The sequence below is a fragment of the Ovis aries genome, chromosome 8, assembly GCF_016772045.2.
Source record: "Ovis aries strain OAR_USU_Benz2616 breed Rambouillet chromosome 8, ARS-UI_Ramb_v3.0, whole genome shotgun sequence".
NCBI classification, from domain to species: Eukaryota; Metazoa; Chordata; class Mammalia; order Artiodactyla; family Bovidae; genus Ovis; species Ovis aries.
Window position 1 is genome coordinate 54,669,653 of NC_056061.1, and position 20,501 is coordinate 54,690,153.

Here is a 20,501-nt window from a genome sequence, read left to right on the forward strand (position 1 = left end):
TTTAGATTTATGGCCCAGGATGTGATCTATCCTGGAGAAGGTTCCATGAGCACTTGAAAAAAAGGTGAAATTCGTTGTTTTGGGGTGAAATGTCCTATAGATATCAATTAGGTCTAACTGATCTAATGTATCATTTAAAGTTTGCGTTTCTTTGTTAATTTTCTGTTTAGTTGATCTGTCCATAGGTGTGAGTGGGGTATTAAAGTCTCCCACTATTATTGTGTTATTGTTGATTTCCCCTTTCATACTTGTTAGCATTTAAATCCCTTGCATTCCTATACACGAATAATGAGAAAGTAGAAAAAGAAATTAAGGAAACAATTCCATTCACCATTGCAACGAAAAGAATAAAATACTTAGGAATATATCTACCTAAAGAAACTAAAGACCTATATATAGAAAACTATAAAACACTGATGAAAGAAATCAAAGAGGACACTAATAGATGGAGAAATATACCATGTTCATGGATTGGAAGAATCAATATAGTGAAAATGAGTATACTACCAAAAGCAATTTACAAATTCAATGCAATCCCTATCAAGCTACCAGCCACATTTTTCACAGAACTAGAACAAATCATTTCAAGATTTGTATGGAAATACAAAAAACCTCGAATAGCCAAAGCAATCTTGAGAAAGAAGAATGGAACTGGAGGAATCAACTTGCCTGACTTCAGGCTCTACTACAAAGCCACAGTCATCAAGACAGTATGGTACTGGCACAAAGACAGACATATAGATCAATGGAACAAAATAGAAAGCCCAGAGATAAATCCACACACATATGGACACCTTATCTTTGACAAAGGAGGCAAGAATATACAATGGAGTAAAGACAATCTCTTTAACAAGTGGTGCTGGGAAAACTGGTCAACCACTTGTAAAAGAATGAAACTAGATCACTTTCTAACACCGCACACAAAAATAAACTCAAAATGGATTAAAGATCTAAATGTAAGATCAGAAACTATGAAACTCCTAGAGGAGAACATAGGCAAAACACTCTCCGACATAAATCACAGCAGGATACTCTATGATCCACCTCCCAGAATGCTGGAAATAAAAGCAAAAATAAACAAATGGGATCTAATTAAAATTAAAAGCTTCTGCACAACAAAGGAAAATATAAGCAAGGTGAAAAGACAGCCTTCTGAATGGGAGAAAATAATAGCAAATGAAGCAACTGACAAACAACTAATCTCAAAAATATACTAGCAACTTCTGCAGCTCAACTCCAGAAAAATAAACGACCCAATCAAAAAATGGGCCAAAGAACTAAATAGACATTTCTCCAAAGAAGACATACGGATGGCTAACAAACACATGAAAAGATGCTCAACATCACTCATTATTAGAGAAATGCAAATCAAAACCACAATGAGGTACCACTTCACACCAGTCAGAATGGCTGCGATCCAAAAATCTGCAAGCAATAAATGCTGGCGAGGGTGTGGAGAAAAGGGAACCCTCCTACACTGTTGGTGGGAATGCAAACTAGTACAGCCACTATGGAAAACAGTGTGGAGATTCCTTAAAAAATTGCAAATAGAACTACCTTATGACCCAGCAATCCCACTTATGGGCATACACACCGAGGAAACCAGAATTGAAAGAGACACATGTACCCCAATGTTCATCGCAGCACTGTTTATAATAGCCAGGACATGGAAACAACCTAGATGTCCATCAGCAGATGAATGGATAAGAAAGCTGTGGTACATATACACAATGGAGTATTACTCAGCCGTTAAAAAGAATTCATTTGAATCAGTTCTGATGAGATGGATAAAACTGGAGCCGATTATACAGAGTGAAGTAAGCCAGAAAGAAAAACACCAATACACTATACTAACACATATATATGGAATTTAGGAAGATGGCAATGACGACCCTGTATGCAAGACAGGGAAAGAGACACAGATGTGTATAACGGACTTTTGGACTCAGAGGGAGAGGGAGAGGGTGGGATGACTTGGGAGAATGACATTCTAACATGTATACTATCATGTGAATTGAATCGCCAGTCTATGTCTGACGCAGGATGCAGCATGCTTGGGGCTGGTGCATGGGGATGACCCAGAAAGATGTTATGGGGAGGGAGGTGGGAGGGGGGTTCATGTTTGGGAATGCATGTAAGAATTAAAGATTGTAAAATTTAAAAAATAAAAAACTAAAAAAAAAAAATAAAAAAAAAATTAAAAAAAAATAAAAAAAATAATAATGCTGTCTACCACATTTTAAAAAGTTTATTCAAAATAGTACATGCCAACTAATTTAATTAATTTTGCATGAAATGTGAAAGAATCCATAGAAAGTAAATGAAAGAAGGATATTATTTTGAAATGAGGTGACTTTAATATTCTTGAAGGCAATGACTGCTTTTCCATGTCACTTAATGCTGGCTGTTATATTGAATTATAGAAAGAGTCTGTGCAGTTTCTAGTACAACTTCTTTTTTAGAGCCAACACAGAAGCTCTGAAGTCATAAATCCATGTTGTAGCTCCAAGACAATTTGGCCTTCTATATTTGCTTGCTGAGTTGTTTCTAAACAAAGTTCTTTATCCATACATCAGTGTATCTTTATTTTTCTTATTTGTACCTGCGATCTGTAATTATGCTTTGATATTTCTCTTTTGGTTTTCCACTAAAAAAAAAAAGCTCTATGCACTTTTTCCTTTCTGGATGGAAATTTGCTAATTTAAAACATTTATAGAGATTTTTTTTTTACCAAAGAGCACATAGTACTTTATTATCTCTTCCATGGTTCTTACTTTGAAAAAGATACACTATGAAACAGAGGGTAAAAGAGTTTAAGAAATTTTCTCAACTCATAGAGCTATTAATTGAATGAGCATGCAAGAAATGTATGTCTTAGTTCCTGTAAGTGACAAAATATGCTGGTTGACTGGAATTCAAGTTCTAACAAACAGAAAGAATAGTATTAATCTAGTAAAAAGTCATATGGAAGCATGTACACTGGTTTTGATTACTCAATTAAAACTAATAAATGTTATATATACATTATTTCAAAAGAATTTTACTAAAGATTATAGCACCTCTGCCCTTCAGGAGCTCACGATTTAGTTATTTATATTCTTTACTAGTTTACAGATTTTTGTCATGAATAATTTAGAATTACCAGAAATTAGGAGCATTTAATTTAATTTACCAGAAATTAGTGTATCAGATTTTCATAGAAAAAAACTATCTTTCTGTGTTCTATCAGATTACTCAGTAGGGTTTGCCTTTTAGTGAATTCATTTTTAAAGAGGTTCCACGTGTATGTATTGAATACAGAGTGTCTAAGAGAAATAATCCATAATGAATAGCACCTAAAAATGCAGAAATAGCAATTACTCTAGATTATGTTTGGTTGGCTTCTGTACATCTTTTTTCTGCCAACATAACCTGTATTGGGGGCTTCCCACATGGTACAGTGGCGAAGAATCCACCTGCAATGCAGGAGATAGGAGTTCCATCCCTGGGTCTGGGTTGGGAAGATTCCCTGGATGAGGAAATGACACCCTGCTTCAGTATTCTTGCCTGGGAAATCCCATGGACAGAGGAGCCTGGTGGGTTACAGTCCATGAGGTTGCAAAGAGTCAGACATGGCTGAGTGACTGAGCATGCATGTGGGCACATGATTGATAGAGTATGTTGCATCTTACTCCCACTCTTGTCCTTTCTTTGATGTTTATTTTTAAAAATATTTCCTTATTTTAAAAATAATTTTATTAAAAACTGAGACATTTATGTTAATGCAATTAGTATAGCAGGATAGTAGAAGAATTTTAAAGCTCTTTTTCTCTCCTTGACTCCTTATCCCCAAACCCCATAGGTCACATCTTAAATATGTCCATGTCTGCCCTTCCCCAAAATGTCTAAGTGTATTCCAATAATTACAAATTCATATGTATATATACATGTCTGTCTACAGTTATCTGTATACCTCTGTAAACAAAAATTCATAATATTTCCCATATGGAGTGATAGTACATCAAATAGAATGGTCAAAGCCCAGACTAATCAGAGTAGGTGTCTTGGCTGTTCCTTGCAATCCCTAGGTTACCCAGATGTTCTCTGGAAAGAGAAGGCATTTGAGAGTCTTGGACAGCAGTTATTTACCAAGTACAGAAGTATTTCAGTATTTTAACCACCAGTATTTCCTTAACTGTGCATAAGAGGCAAATGGTATCCCTACTTTTGCTCATTAAATGGCTCATGATTTTCCCCTCAGTGCACACAGATAGAAATGCTCACGTTCCAGTAAGGGTCTCAAAAGACCAGCATCTGAGTCACCTCTTTCATCTTAAGTACAAACTTTTTATGTTTTTAAATTCAGTCCCTTAGAGTTTGTCATAGACAGTGTGCATGTATTCCTGAAAGTCTCATGTCAAAACTATGAAGCAGATAAGGTATATTTTCAGAACATTACTTTCAAGCTCCCCTCTAACAGACCCATTAATTATCTTTTAACAGGTTTTTCCTTCAATTGTGTCTTTTCAGTGACCCCAATCACCCAGAATTTAGGGTTGACAAACTCCCCGTGTCTCACTGAATGTACTAAAAAGACCACATACTATTGCTTTCTTACTAGCATACTTTTAATGTATCTCATTATTGCAATTTATTATCAACTCATAGCTGGTGGGACTATACCTTGAAAGAAAGTTGCTCAGTTGTGTCTGACTCTTTGCGATCCCATGGAATGTAGCCTGCCAGGCTCCTCTGTCCATGGAATTCTCCAGGCAAGAATACTAGAGTGAGTTGCCATTTCCTTCTCCAGGGAATCTTCCCGACCCACTAAAGACATATACTATTGCTTTTTTACTAGTGTACTTTTCATATATCTCATTATTGTAATATATTACTAACTCATAGATGGTGGGACTATATAAACTACCTTATATTTATCTTTCTACCAAGGACATGGCAAAAAATGTCACTCGGTAATGTTTATGCATTGTTCTTTTGGGCTTTTGGATTGGATTGGTGAAGATGCACATATGTACCATCACAAAACATCTAGAATATTTATTTTGTATGTGTTCAGATATTATGTAGATTTGAAAGCAGAGGATTGCCATATTCCCCTCAGTGGTCACTCTGTTGACTTGTAGTAACTTGATCCCTTTATTTTCCTTTTCTTTAACACATATTTACCTCTTATACAGAAGGTACAGAAACCCTTCGTTTACTATATTCCAGTTTCAAACAGCTGCTGAGTGTACTAAAATTTCATCTCCATTATTTTCTACTTGGGAATGTGGAGGAATTGACACTTACTGAGTATTTACAGCCAAGTCCTTTGCTAGGTACTTTGCATACATTATTTCATTTAGTCTAAACTGTCTCTCAGTTGTATGCTTAGTGTTCATATTATTGACCCTAATTAACAGAAATGGGAGTGAGAGTTGATGAAGTAAGTCACATGAATGTTGGCATCACAATTTAAATACAGGACTGTGCCTTCAAAGTGCTCTCTTTTGTTTTGTTTTTGTTTTTTTCCTGTACCACAGTAATGCCATCTAAATGGTACTTGTCTGAGGATTAGGTGATACAGGTAACTGTTTTCTAAACTATCAAGCACTATTCACACATGGAATTTCTAACTCATAATCTCCAACAGAGTAATGTGAGTAAATTGGTATGTACCAAATACTGTAAGTGATTGTGATTACAATGGAACTTCAAAAATTAGAGGAAATGATGTTAATGAGTTGTTGGAGAACTAAAATCCAATTTTAACCCATTTCTTTTAAAGTCATGGGTGTCAAAATGGAACATATCATTTTAGTAAAGAGGTATTAAATATAGACATGTAACTGCAAAAATATATTTAGAGGATACAATTTTGTTGTTGTTTAGTTTCTCAGTAGTTTCCGACTCTTTGCAACCTATGGACTGCAGCATGCCAGGCTCCCCTATCTATGGGACTTTCCAGGTAAGAATGCTGGAGGGGGGTGTCATTTCCTTCTCCAGGGAATCTTCCTGACCCAGGGATCAAACTATGTCTTCTGCATTGGCAGGTGGATTCGTTACCACTGAGCCACCTGGAAAGTCCAGAGACTATAATAGGAGCATGGAATAATATCCGAAGTAAAATTATTGTAGCCTTGGGCCTTATATTTGATATGTATTCCATGGGGTCGCAAAGAGTCAGACACAACTGAACAACTTCACTTTCACTTTTCACTTTCATGCACTGGAGAAGGAAATGACAAGCCACTCCAGTGTTCTTGCCTGGAGAATCCCAGGGACGGGGGAGCCTGGTGGGCTGCCGTCTATGGGGTCACACAGAGTTGGACACGACTGAAGCGACTTAGCAGCAGCAGCAACAGCAGTGAGAAACTTTGGAATTCAGAGTTACATGTTGTTGTTGTCACACTTCCCAGGTGTTCCAGATTGCATATGTGATTGTGAAAGCAGCTAACTCCCCTCGGCCTGGAAATTGGATTTTGGAACGCTCACTGGATGATGTTGACTACAAGCCCTGGCAGTATCATGCTGTGACGGACACGGAGTGCCTAACCCTCTACAATATTCATCCCCGTACTGGACCACCGTCATATGCCAAAGATGATGAGGTCATCTGCACTTCCTTTTATTCCAAGATACACCCCTTAGAAAATGGAGAGGTAAGATGAGAAAATTCACCCTCAATACATTTAAGATGGCAAAATAGGCCTGTCAGAAAGACTTGACTATATCAGTCACTGATGTCAGGGAGATTTTAAAATAGGATTTAGCAGAAGTACATTTAAAATAACTTATTAAATAAAAAGGAAAAACTGAAGGGTATTAGAATTTTAACTGCCTTCATCTAGTATGTATCTTGTGTGTCCAATAAAGATCAGAGAAGAGGAAATGGGCTTAAGTTGGAGAGTCAGTGATTAATTTTAAAGAAACTTTTCTGACAGGGAGTCTTGCTAATTATTGAAGGATTGAGACCTTAGAAGAAACCTTAAATCTGTGTGCTCTAGTCTGAAGATAGGGACAAAAGAGATAAATTCTGGAAAACATAATTCACATATGTGAACTCATAATTTATGTGTTTTTCTACTGTTGCTGCATAGGGCTGCAGTGGGCTTTCTTTCCTTTGTTCAAATTTTGCTTATTTTATGCTTAATTCAAATCTGTTCAACTTCTCCATAGCATCTTTTTTTTCTTGTAGTTAAGATTTTAAATTGATTCATTGTTTTTTCAGCCACAGATTCAAACCATGACTTCACCTTTACCAACTGTGTGATCTTGAATCAGTGTCTTAAGTTTCATGCCTCTGTTTCATCTCCCATAAACTAGAAACAATAACAGTAGTTCTTATTTCTTATGATTGTCAAGATTAAATGAAAATGTTTGAAACATTATAATAGTCACTTTGCAGGCATTAATTATTTTTGTTGCTGTTATAATAACAATAACCATTGAGGTCGGTGGTGGTTGTGGTGGTAGTAGCCCCCTCTCAGATACTCAAACCTAGACCTAGAGACCCTCAGATCTCTAGTTTTATTTCCCTAATCAGTCTCTCTTCAGTATATAAGGCCTAGGTCTTTTTGTTCTACTTTCTTATGTCCATTTCTGCATATACTCATGGCTAATATTCTCTCCTCACCAGTTCACATGCTTGAAGCTAGTATCATTTTTTACATTTGTATTTTCAAAAAATCCGTATTCATACACTATCATGCCCACCTCAACTATTCTGAGATTATTTCTTTAAACACTTCTGGGAGTACATTAGATTTTTGACATATATTGATCATACTCTTTTGGCACTATTATTCTATGAATGTCTCCCAGTGTCTCACTATATTTCAATTTCATGTTCAAAAATTTCAGTTTTCGGTGAAGAAAATTCTAAATGGTGCTCTCAGCAGAGATCTCAATCTGCCAAACAATGAGTCAAAAGCAGTGAGTCAAACAGCTGTTCAACCTGCTTGTGCCCAGAGGCATCCACGTCCTGGCCAGACTGGCCTGAGGATATGAGAGTAGGGAGGGAGGGCAAGGAGAATATATTTGAGTTGAATTTATAATTTTTTTCTTGGATCCAGTGTTTACCCAGGATTAATAATTATGTAATGTTTATAAAGCTATTCTTTATCTTTAAAAAATGAGCCAATTCAGAAATTTGTTTAACAATATAAAATGTACCCAGATATGTAACATACAAGTTGCATGCATACCCCAAAGCACGCTCACACTACATAGATGGTGCTTCTCCACTCTTTAGACTTTGTCAACTTACCAGCTTGGAACAGATATTCTATTTGTTTGTGTTTAACTGACTACACTGTTTTAGACACTCACTATAAACTAATCATTACTGTTGACTTTTAAGAACAACTTATTCAACTGTCTCTGTGACATGCTTTTTAAAGTCTATTTCTCTCTCATTGGAAAGTGAATGAGGTGAGGAATGGAAAGTAATTCAAAGTATTTGAAGTAGATTGATAGTATTTAAAAATATGAATGAAACCCAGACCTCTCCTGGAATATCCGTTTTATTTTATATCTTAGTCTGTGAAACATGGTACTTTTTGGAATGGACAGGTTCAGCGAAGGTAGGGGATGGTCTCCCAAGACTGCCAGATTAACTGATGACAAAGTTGAGATAAGAATACAGATCCCCTGAGTCCTACATTAGTGTTTCTTTCATACTCTAATAAAGACTGAAAGTTGATCTTTTTTAAAATCTTGGTAATTGCTAAACTCAGAAATGATTTAGAAGAGATATTGACCTGCTGGATCCATTAAAGTAGAAAGATTTCTGATCCTGAGATATGGTGATATAGAAGAATGGTATTAGAAGACTGGGTTCTGCTTCTGCTACTAGTTTTTATGGAACATTGAACAGGTCAGTTTTCTGAGTTTGAATTTCTTTAATATATGAATGTTTGATATGTAAATTATCCTAAGGCATCTTTCAGTTCTAAAGTAGTACAGTTTCAGATATCACCTACAATATTAACATTGGGAATATTTTACATTTTTTGGATGCTTGTCTCCAATATTTCCCAGACAAGTGATTGTGAAATAAATCTTAGTATCATTAATTTTTAGTTTTAAAAGCATTCACATTTAAGTACCATGTGAAATTTAATTATTAGGTGCTTATATTCAGAACTTCCCAGAGAAGTGCCATTCAAGTAAGAAAAACAAACATATAAACGAGTAAATGCTAAATGATAGTATAAATGCCACGACAGAATTGTTTACAGCAAGTGGTAAAGTTCTCCTGGATGAGTCAAAGGAACCCTGCTGAGAAGATGGAGTCTCAGAGTACAGAACAACATACAAAATTTCTTAGTATCTCCAAAGTTTTGAAGACAATTGCAAATTTATTGCCATTATGCTTTAGACATATAATAGAATTCACTCCATTATTGAAGGGTATTTTTATTTGGTTTGAATTGTAGGCTTGTTATTATTTTAAATGTACATAAATATAAGAGGACAGAGAATCCCTGTATCCCTTTTACCTAGCTCCCACTAAGGATAATATCTTTCATAATCTACATTCATTTGTCAAACTAAGAAATTATTATCATTATTTATAAAGAATAAATTACAAGTATTATTGATACTCTATTACCTAAACCACAGATTTATTCAGATTTTATTCAGATTATCATTAATGACTTTTTTTCTCTTCTGGGATCCAGTTTGGAATAGGACGTTGAGTTTATTGCATCATTGTGTCTCTTAGTCTCCTCTAATGCATGACAGTCTTAATCTTCTTTTGTTTCCCTGACCTTGATCACTTTTTAAAATTGCTCTTTGTTGTAATGTTTCTATTTATTTGACTGCACTATGTCTTCGCTGTAGCCTGTGGAATCTTGAGGTATGGCAGGTGAACTCTAAATCGTAGACTGTGGGGTCTAGTTCCCTGACTAGGGATTAAAACCAGGTCCCCTGCAGTGCGAGCATGGAGTAGCCACTGGACCACCGGAGAGTCCCAAGCCTAATCAGTTTTAAGAGTTCTGGTCAGAGTTTTTGGTAGCATATTACTCATTTTGAGTTTGCCTGCTGTTTTTTAATGATTAGACTGGGCTTCTGGGTTTGGGGGAAAAATACCACAGAGGTGAAACAACTTCCTCATTTCATCATTGCTATTTATTTTTATATCCACATCTCCTGTCTATTACCTTTTTATTGGTTTATTAGTCTTACTGTTTTCTAGATAGGATTTTATTTTAGACAATGCTATCTAGATATTTACCATGATTTGAAATGTATGTTCTTGACAAAGCATCAAATAATCATTTGCTTCCAGATCTTGAAAATACTCTTGAACTATGAATTTAAGTCAGAGAATAAGAGAAATAACAGCAGAGTATTTTTAAGACTTTGGAGACCTGGATTGGGAAGATCTCCTGGAAAAGGGAAAGGCTACCCACTCCAGTATTCTGGCCTGGAGAATTCCATGAACTGTATAGTCCTTGGGGTTGCAAAGAGTCAGACATGACTGAGCGACTTTCGCTTCACTTGACTTCACTTCATTTCACTTCACTTCACTGCGAATAAGGCATTAAGAAATAAACATACATCAGTTATAACACACTAAGCAATAATGTTTGTGTAATAGGTACAGAAAATTAATAGAAAATAGTCTTCTGTGACTAACATCAGATCTGTTGAGTCTAAGGTTTATTACATTGTCACTTGTCTGCAAAATTTTGGAGACATGTGCCAAAACATTTAGAACATTCCAGTATATCATGTTTCAGGTGAAAAGGGCATCATTTTAGAGCCAAACAATACTTTGGGTGAATTCCTTGTCAATATATTAAAGGATATCATAGCTTTGACTTCAGCATCTATATCCAAACTTCAATACTATCTTCTGTCCATATTATCACTGAAGGCTATTTAGTCTTTCCTTATGGCCTCTTGAGTCTTGGCAGCAGCTTATTTCTTCAGTATTGTTTGTTGCTCCAGCCACCCCCACTCTTCTGCCCCCACCCTCTAGCTTGGTCCGTTCTCTGCCCTCTACCTCACATTGCCTGCAAGAGATCAACAAATGTTGATCATGTGGATTCACTGGAAAGGTAGTACAGGGCACATAGTCAGCCTTCTGGACGACTCAGTTCACCTGCATCCAAGAAGAGCGTAGCCCTCCAGGTACCATCCTGGGCTTGCACCCAAAGGGAGAAAAGGAATTCACTGAGTTGTGAGATCATCACATCTCAGGGCTGGCAGAAAAAAAATAATACAAGGCAATGAATTCAATGGTAGACCCAGTATGTTGTTTTCCGGGCTATAAACTGAAAGAGACTTTGAGCAAAAGCCTTTTGAGAGCTTCATTTCAGAAAGGCAGTTTGGTGTCTATCAGTACCGAGAGGGCTCAGCAGGAACCCTGCTTGCCTTGCTTTGTGGGAATGGTCCTGAGCTCCAGAGTAGGAGTTGTGTGGTGTAAAGTAACAGATGGCAGCGGGCCTCCATCACTTTGAGGCCAGCCAAAGGGAAAAACTGTGGTGGGTACAGCTGCATGGACAGGCATCACCAGCAGTGCCATAGGGTGTCAGCTCCATCCAGAGCTGCTATCTGCCTAAGTGCTGCTTCTGCTGAAAGCACTTGCCCCTGCCCCTGGGTGCTATTAAGAACTGTTAACAAGAACTGCTACTTGAAGGCACCACTGTGTCAAATATGATAGCACCCCTCCGTGTGTGCTAAGTTGCTTTAGCCATGTCTGTCTGTTTGCTACCCTATGGACTGTAGCCCACCTGGCTCCTCTGTCCATGGAATTCTCCAGGCAAGAATGCTGCTGCTGCTGCTGCTGCTGCTGTGGCTGCTAAGTTGCTTCAGTCATGTCTGACGCCCTGCGACCCCATAGATGGCAGCCCATCAGGCTCCTCCGTCCCTGGGATTCTCCAGGCAAGAATACTGGGGTGGGTTGCCATTTCCTTCTCCAATGCATACATGAATGCTAAGTCGCTTCAGTTGTATCCAACTCTGTGTGACCCAATGGACAGCAGCCCACCAGGCTCCTCTGTCCACAGGATTCTCTAGGCAAGAATACTGGAGTGGGTTGCCATTTCCTTCTCCACCAGGCAAGAATACTGGAGTGGATTGCTATGCCCTCCTCTAGGGGATCTCCCAGACCCAGGGATAGAACCTGTGACTCTGATGCATCCTGAATCATTGGGGCCATTTCCAAGAGCTATTTCTGGGACCAGGGTTTTTCATTCAGTAGTTTGGGAAAGGCTCAGGAAGCTCTATGTATATGTTAAATAAGTACTCCTGGAGACATTGATCTTCCTTGCCTTAGCTCATTGTTCAGATATTTCTAACTTTCCTGAATCCTGGAGATAATAAATCGTTAATTATTTAGAGAAATAGTATCAGACATGCTGCTGCTGCTGTTGCTAAGTTGCTTCAGTCGTGTCCTACTCTGTGCAACCCCACAGACAGCAGCCCACCAGGCTCCCCCATCCCTGGGGTTCTCAAGGCAAGAACATTGGAATGGGTTGCCATTTCCTTCTCCAATGCATGAAAGTGAAAAGTGAAAGTGAAGTCGCTCAGTGGTATCCGACTCTTTGCGACCCCATGGACCATAGCCCATTAGGCTCCTCCATCCATGGGATTTTCCAGACAAGAGTACTGGAGTGGAGTGCCATTGCCTTCTCCAGACATGCTATCTCCTCCTAACTGAGAAAAAAGACTGATATTTTCCAGCAGGAAACATCATTGGCTTTGGTGGACTGAATCCATGGGTGGGTTTGTGTTGAATAAATCAGCATTGAGCTGTCCCTAAGTTATAGATGATTGAAGGAGCATCTGGGAGAGGATAATCGCATTGATAATACTGACAAGAATGGGTCTGAAGAGATGGGACTACTTTAGGGTTCCTAAAATTAAAATTGTAGTGAATGTGTTTCTGTTATATGAGGCTCCTTTTTCTGTGACTGGGATTATTACTTTTAATTTATTTGGATTGTCACTAGACTGATAACTAAATATTCATGGTTACCATAGTAATTTTTGCTTCGGCTTCCTCATACAGACACCTTTAAGTTATTTACATGTGATTTCCTCTCATTTTTACCACAATCCTTCCCAGCTCTTAGGACTGCAACTCAATTGGAACTTAGATTCGCTTTGATTCTGCTTTTGAAAGATGGCAGGCTTGTATAGAAATTCCCTAGAGAAACCATCATTAATTCTTGAAGATACCTTTTTTCCCTATAAACTGTGTGTAGAGCTTTGATATTATTTTGATTTCATATGTGTCAGAGTTTTATGTATATAGACAGAATATTTTTTCCCCTGTTTTCATTACCTGACATTATGGAGATCCTTAGAATTGCAAATACTGGAGAATGAAGAAACAAACCCAACACTGTGTAAAGAAACTTTTTGTGAGATTCTTTGATGTGATATTGTTCAGGGTATGGCATGATTGCATGGGTGAGTTTTTGTGGAACTGTAGGAATGGAAATGAAGAATCAACTTTTCTCAATTACCTTTGGAGTTGCTTCCTTACGGAGAAGCAGCAGGGTGTTACTAATTTATATTGGTTATGAATAGGGATTGGGGAAATAATAATTGGGGGTTTCAGACTTCCTTCCTCTAAATATAGTTCTTGCATTAACCAACATGGAGTCAATTAGCACCTGGAGCAGCAATGTGAAAGTGCCTCATTACAATGAGTTTACATGGCTTCCTTCAAAACCCCGCTGCATATATACAGAGCACTTGAAATGTTTTGGTATCACAAACACAACTCATTTTAGGTAACTGTACTATATTTCAAAAACACACCTTTGACATTATGATGAAATTAAAAGATTGTATTCCTCCTTTCTATTAGTCAGTTTATAGACTCCTGCCAACAATTCGGTGCCTAGAAAATATCAGTAAATCATTGTTAAATTAATACAGTGTTGCTGAAAAATCAAATCCCAGAGAAATCAAACAAGAATGGTCTCTTGATGAGATAACACCAATTTTTTAAAAACTCTTTATTTTGTATTGGGATATATAGCCTATTAGCAATGTTGTTAGTTTCAGGTGAACAGTGAAGGGACTCAACCATGCATATACATTTATCCATTTATCCCCCAAATCTTGAGGAGATAACACCAATTTTTAAGACCTGATTATCTCAGTGTTGTAAAATAGGATCTTCCACGATTCACTAACATGGAACAGAATAGGCTCATGTTAGGCTGGGTAGGAAAATTCAGGGTTGTGGTGGAAGACACAAAGACACTCTCAGATATAGCTCTGCCACTGATTAACCAGGGGGCTTGGACCGATGAGTCAACAATCCGGTGTGTGCCCCAGCTAGTTCACATGACTATAAAGTGTTAGTTGCTCAGCTGTGTCTGACTCTTTGTGACTCCATGGACTGTAGCCCGCCAGGCTCCTCTGTCCATGGAATTCTCCAGGCAAGAATGCTGGAGTAGGTAGCCATTCCCTTCTTTAGGGGATCTTCCTGATCCAGGGATCAAACCTGAGTCTGCTTCGTTGCAGGCAGATACTGGAGTAGGTAGCCATTCCCTTCACCAGGGGATCTTCCTGACTCAGGGATCTAACCTAGATCTCCTGCATTGCAGGCAGATTCTTTACTATGTGAGCCACCAGGGAAGCCTTCATTATGACTATAGTGAAGATGGTAACACCTCCTTGTAATCTATATAATAGGATAGTAAATTTTACTCCTGCTCGGTAGCTAACGTTGGCTTAAGTCCCCCCTCCCCCAGTGGTGAGACTTCTGGTCAGTCAGTGCTAATATCACTGTTATATAAGGAAATCTGCAAAGGACAAAATAAATTTTAATTCCCTGATGGGTCAGGGCTTCCCCGATGGCTCAGTGGGTAAAGAATCTGCCTGCAATGCAGGAGACACAAGTTTGATCCCTGGGTCAAGAAGATCCTGTGGAGGAGGCAATGGCAACATGCTCCAGTATTCTTGCCTGGAAAACCCCAGGAACAGAGAAGCCTGGCAGGCTACAGTCCAAAGGGTTGCTAAGAGTTGGACATGACCAAGCACACTGGCACATTGATGCAGCTTATACATTTAATAATTTTCTTTCCCACATAAATATTGTAGACACATGTGTACAAGTTTTAAGTTTTGTGAGCACCTTGTAGAGGAATTTAAAGGAAGCTGGGTAACCCAAATTCCACTTGTTGTACTCAATGCAACCTGTAATAGTGAAACCTATGTTAAAGTTCTCTATACTGGAAATTTTATTGTTAGTATTTTGAATTCTAATTCTAAAGCACATTGAAATTATAAAATTATGAAACAGGAATTTGTTTTGTTGTGTACATAAAGAGGAAAAAGAGCTATTAAATGTACAGGACATTATAAGAAGCATCTGAAGCCACTGAACCTTATCTTGGGGCTTTTAAAATCAAGTCTGAAGTCCTGAGCAAACATTCCATAATAGAATGGCAGGTCATACTAGACTTAATGTTGTCATCATTTTTTTTTTTCACATTACCAAGGTAGGGAGTCTTTCAGTTAAAATGTAAATCCCATGGGAAGGAAGAGGATTTGTGGGCACTGTTGTTATTGTTATCAATAATGTTGGCAATGACCATTTGGGGTATGGTGCTTCATCAGTTACAAAGTGCTTGCCATACACTCTTCCGTCTGAACTCTACCAAAGCCTTGAAGACACTTGAAGTCAAAATATTTATCATTCTCTTTTTATTGATGGAAGTTAAATAACTTGTGTGGTCACATGATGATAAAAGTTCAACATTAATCTCTGATCTAGGTCTGGTTCAAATTTTCTGATGGCAAATCTCATAATCTTTCTACTTCATAAACTGAACGCTTTGGTCCCAATCAGCCATCTTCTAAATGTGTGTTTATTTACCCTTTGTCACTAGGGCTGTGTGACATTGTGTGGTATTTAAGTGCCATACCCCATCTCTACTGGGAAAAACCCGAAGACCCGAGTGGGTCAGTTAATTGGTTTCACATAGTAAAAATAATATACTGTTATTTTTATTGCAGAAGTATACTTGAAAATACAACAAAGGGTCTTGAAACTATTAGAATAAACTTCTGATCCTCAGGGAGACTATTTCAATACTAGAGCTATCATCAAAAGTCCTTGAGACAAGTAACCCAGGAATGGAATAGTTATGATAATACTTTACAAGCAAACTTAAAAAGATATCAGGAGCTGCTTTACCAGGTTCCCTGCTATGAAATGAAACTAGAGAAAAATCTAGTGCAAAGCATTTTAGCCTGAGGATGTGTACTGTTTTGCACTGTGATGGACTGATGGCAGTCCAATATTTTCATTGGAAATACCTAAATGAGTAACTGCTGAATTCTGCTACCTGTGAATCACATTAGACATACAATTTAAATTCTAATCATGTGTAGCAAAAATCTTATGATATTCATTTTGCAACAGAGAATGGCAACCCTGGCAAGATTACAAGTTAGAAAATTATATTCCTCTTGTGTAAATTTGTTCTTCAGGTTCATTCAATAATAATTATTTATTTTCATATTCAGCAGATAAGTGCCTTATAAAAGCAAGCTTACTTACAGGTTGAGCCATATGAAATTGCCAATATTTGACTGGTTTTAGCCAATAAATATGTAGTTTCATATGGTTTTAACTAATGTACACTAAAGCATGAATTGAAATGTTTGCAGAGATTTAAAGTGTCCTCAACATAACCTCAGTTGAACACAATATTTTAGCAAAAGCATTAAAAGTAAATCAAGCCCCTTCACCGAAACAATAATTTATAGCAACATATTAGTTATTTTGTGAAAATTTTTTTAAGTGTGTTAGTTATATGGTAAGTAGTAAGCTAAAATGAGCCATACTGCCTTTGTTTCTTGATTTTGAGTGAGGAGGAGAACCGTAGATAGCACTTTGACATGAATAATGAAGGTATCACATCAGGTACCATGGGGAACCATGTGGGAGCTGAAGATATATTGGTTACTAGGAATAGGTTTTTGAGCTGAGTAGTTTTGGCTCATAGAATGTAAAACATGGTTGTGTATATCTGTGTTTCTGCACAAACACATTCCAGTGCCCACATATGTGCAGCATAATCGTGCGAGTCGATGTTAGTTGTGTCAGGAGTGAGAGCTACCACCTTCTCAGAGGCAATTTCAGATATTTTTAAACCTGGCTTCTGTCTTACAGCAGTTACCCACTGTTCTCTTCAGAGCTTCCATGAAGGCTCAGTTGGTAAAGAATCTGCCTGCAGTGTAGCAGATAAGAGTTCAATCCTTGGGTCAGAAAGATACCTAAAGAAGGAAATGACAACCCACTCCAGTATTCTGGCCTGGGAAATCCCATGGACAGAGGAGCCTGGTGGGATAACAGTCCATGGGGTCACAGGAGTCGGACATCACTTTGCCCCTAAACCACTACTTTCCCTTCAGTATGAATTACCCTTATAAGATTATTGGTGACAGTTCTTAAAGATTATGTTGTGGGGGGCCGGGGCGGGGGGGGAGTCATAGCAATAATTCCATTTTACTTTCTTAACTACGTTTGCTCCTTTCTTCAGTGGATGAAAAAACATTTTGTTCTTCCTCCTTATGATTTGTTATGTTGCATCCATTTATCTCATAAAAATAAAATTTGGTATTGAATTAGCTGCAGTAGAGCAGGTTACGAATAAATCACTACAAAGCCAATGCATTACCAAAGATGATAGGACATGAAAAATATGGCCAGGATATAGTTTCAACCACCAAATGATTTGATATTATGAATAAATGCTGCAGGCATATATAGCTTGTGAAGTCCTTAACATTTAGCTTTTTTTTTTTTTTTCAATTAACAAATACTGATCACCAAATATGTTGCAAAAGTCTCTTAGGTTCCGGGGATAAAAGGTATATTTGAGGGGGTAAGATAAGAGATTCAGTAAATCAGGGTGGTAAAGGCATATGTAGCGCAGAAAAAAGTCTTCGTTACAGAGGGGCTGGGGGAAGAAGAATGAATGAGAATGAATGGCAGTGACCTGTCACTCTAGGGAATGAATGGTGCCACATAGAAAGTGTGGGAGGGAGTGATGAAGACAGGGTTATGCTCATAGCAATTGCTTTGACTCACCATGATTACTTCAGCTATGGAATATCTGAATAAATTGAGTAGAGAGACTGTCTATATTGAACTGTAAAACAGTTTCAGAATAAGAAAATTCAATTTTAAAGTTATACCCAGAAAAAAACCCAAACACCTGCCTTGCAGAAACATATCACAGAAACAGATTTTAGGGCAGCAGAATTCTTTCCTGTACAATAATTATGGCTAAGTGCTTGTTAAAAATAAAAAGAAAAGGATGTTTATCAGCCTAAGGAATGAAAGCATTTTACTTTTATAAAATGTATACTGCTTCGTAATTCTTTTCCAATAAGACTCATGTATTGTGGGGTTTACCCTTTAGCACAAGGGACCTTTTCCTCCAGTTGTGATGTCTGAGTCCATTTTTTCTGTGTTTTGATCAGCCTTTTCATCAGGAGGTAACATTTGTATAATTTCCCAAAACAAGTACAGAGTAATTAATCTCCAAGTTACTGCCAGAAATGAAGTAGTCCACTTGGTAAAATATCCATGTACCCCTTGTTAGCAGGGCTCTACACTAAGGAAAGCATCTACATTTTTCTTGAGATGATAGGTAACTGAAAGCATCAGAGAACTGAGAAAAATAGAACTAATACAACTGTAGGAAGAAAAGCCAAAATCAAAATACTACCTTTAGTGTTCCATATGCATGGGCTCCGACTATCCTGTGTCATTTTATAAGGGACTTTAGTATCTGCTAAGATGCTAAGATCATGGCATCCTGTCCCCCCATCACTCTATGGCAAATAGATGGAGAAACAGTGGAAACAGTGACAGACTTTATTTTCTTGGGCTCCAAAATCACTGAAGATGGTGATTTGCAGCCATGAAATTAAAAGACGCTTGCTCTTTGGAAGAAAAACTATGACCAGACTGCTACTGCTACTGCTAAGTCACTTCATTCTTGCCCGACTCTGTGACCCCATAGACGGCAGCCCACCAGGCTCCCCATCCCTGGGATTCTCCAGGCAAGAACACTGGAGTGGGTTGCCATTTCCTTCTCCAATGCATGAAAGTGAAAAGTGAAAGTGTGTCCCACTCAGTTGTGTCCCACTCTTCGCAACCCCATGGACTGCAGCCTACCAGGCTCCTCCACCCATGGGATTTTCCAGGCCAGAGTACTGGAGTGGGTTGCCATTGCCTTCTCCGACCAGCCTAGACAACATATTAAAGAGCAGAGACGTTACTTTGCTGACAAAGATCCGTCTAGTCAAAGCTATGGTTTTTCCAGTAGTCATGTATGGATGTGAGAGCTGGACTATAAAGAATCCTGAATGCCAAAGAATTGATGCCTTTGAATTGTGGTGTTGGAGAAGACTCTTGAGAGTCCCTTGGACTGCAAGGAGATCCAACCAGTTCATCCTAAGGGAAATCAGTCCTGAGTATTCAGTGGAAGGACTGATGCTGAAGCTGAAGTTCTAATATGTTGGCCCCCTGATGCGAAGAACTGACTCATTGAGAAAAATTCTGATACTGGGAACGATTGAAGGCGGGAGGAGAAGGGGACGACAGAGAATGAGATGGTTTGATGACATCACTGACTCGATGGACATGAGGTTGAGCAAGCTCCAGGAGTTGCTGATGAACAGGGAGGCCTGATGTGCTACAGTCCATGGGGTCACAGAGAGTTGAACATGACCGAGCATCTAAACTGAACTGACAGAGCATCTTCAGATTTTGGTAGGTAGTCCTGGAGCCAGTGCCTCGTAGATTTCAGGGATCATTGTTACCCGTTTGTCAGCACTTATATTGTGCTGTCTAGGTGCTGTGACAAAATTTCTTCTAGTTAGTTCCAGGCATCTGATGTGTACTGAACTACTAACACAGCTGGTGTTAAATACAGGCAAACAGACAAATAAAACCACCTCTCTGTGACCACCTAACGAATATCTAAACTTGGACTGAGGATCATGAACAGTGTTCTCAAGAAGCCAGATCATTAGGGCAGTGGCAAAATGAGGGGAAATGGTATCCAGGAAATGCAGTGCTTTATACCCATCTTCTTACCCACAGAGCCATTCTTCTGAAATTGGCCAAGGCTCACCAGTGTCTTCATGGTCCTGAGGGGAGGCGAGCCCAGGATACCAGGCACCCTTAGCCTGGCCCTGATTAAGGCTCTGCATTAGTACTGCGAGGAGAGATGGTTCAGGACATTTTATCTCTATCAGTGGAAAAACAGCACAGTTGGTGCCTCACTTTCATTTCTGAAAATAGCACAGGTGATTTTTCAGCCAAATGAATTTTTATCAAAAGAAGAAACAAAGGCAGAATGTGGAGAGATGCTGATATCAGCTTAAAATATACTAAGAGGTGTTTTAAAATAATAAGAGAAACAGTATCCCCAGGCACTTTAGAGTCTAAAATTGGAGGTAGATCAAATAATGACAAATAGGATATTCATCCTTTAAAAAGAGGAAATGCATAAAGCATA

General features: G+C 38.3%; 1 protein-coding gene across 3 annotated transcripts in view; it reads left to right on the forward strand.

The window, feature by feature from the left end:
* Positions 1-20,501, forward strand: part of LAMA2 (laminin subunit alpha 2) — a 684,287-nt gene that overhangs the window by 202,124 nt on the left and 461,662 nt on the right. For all 3 annotated transcript variants that reach the window (XM_060419598.1, XM_060419599.1, XM_060419600.1), the window contains exon 4: positions 6,399-6,641. In XM_060419598.1, coding sequence (XP_060275581.1) covers positions 6,399-6,641 — 243 coding nt within the window. The remainder of the gene's footprint in view (positions 1-6,398; positions 6,642-20,501) is intronic.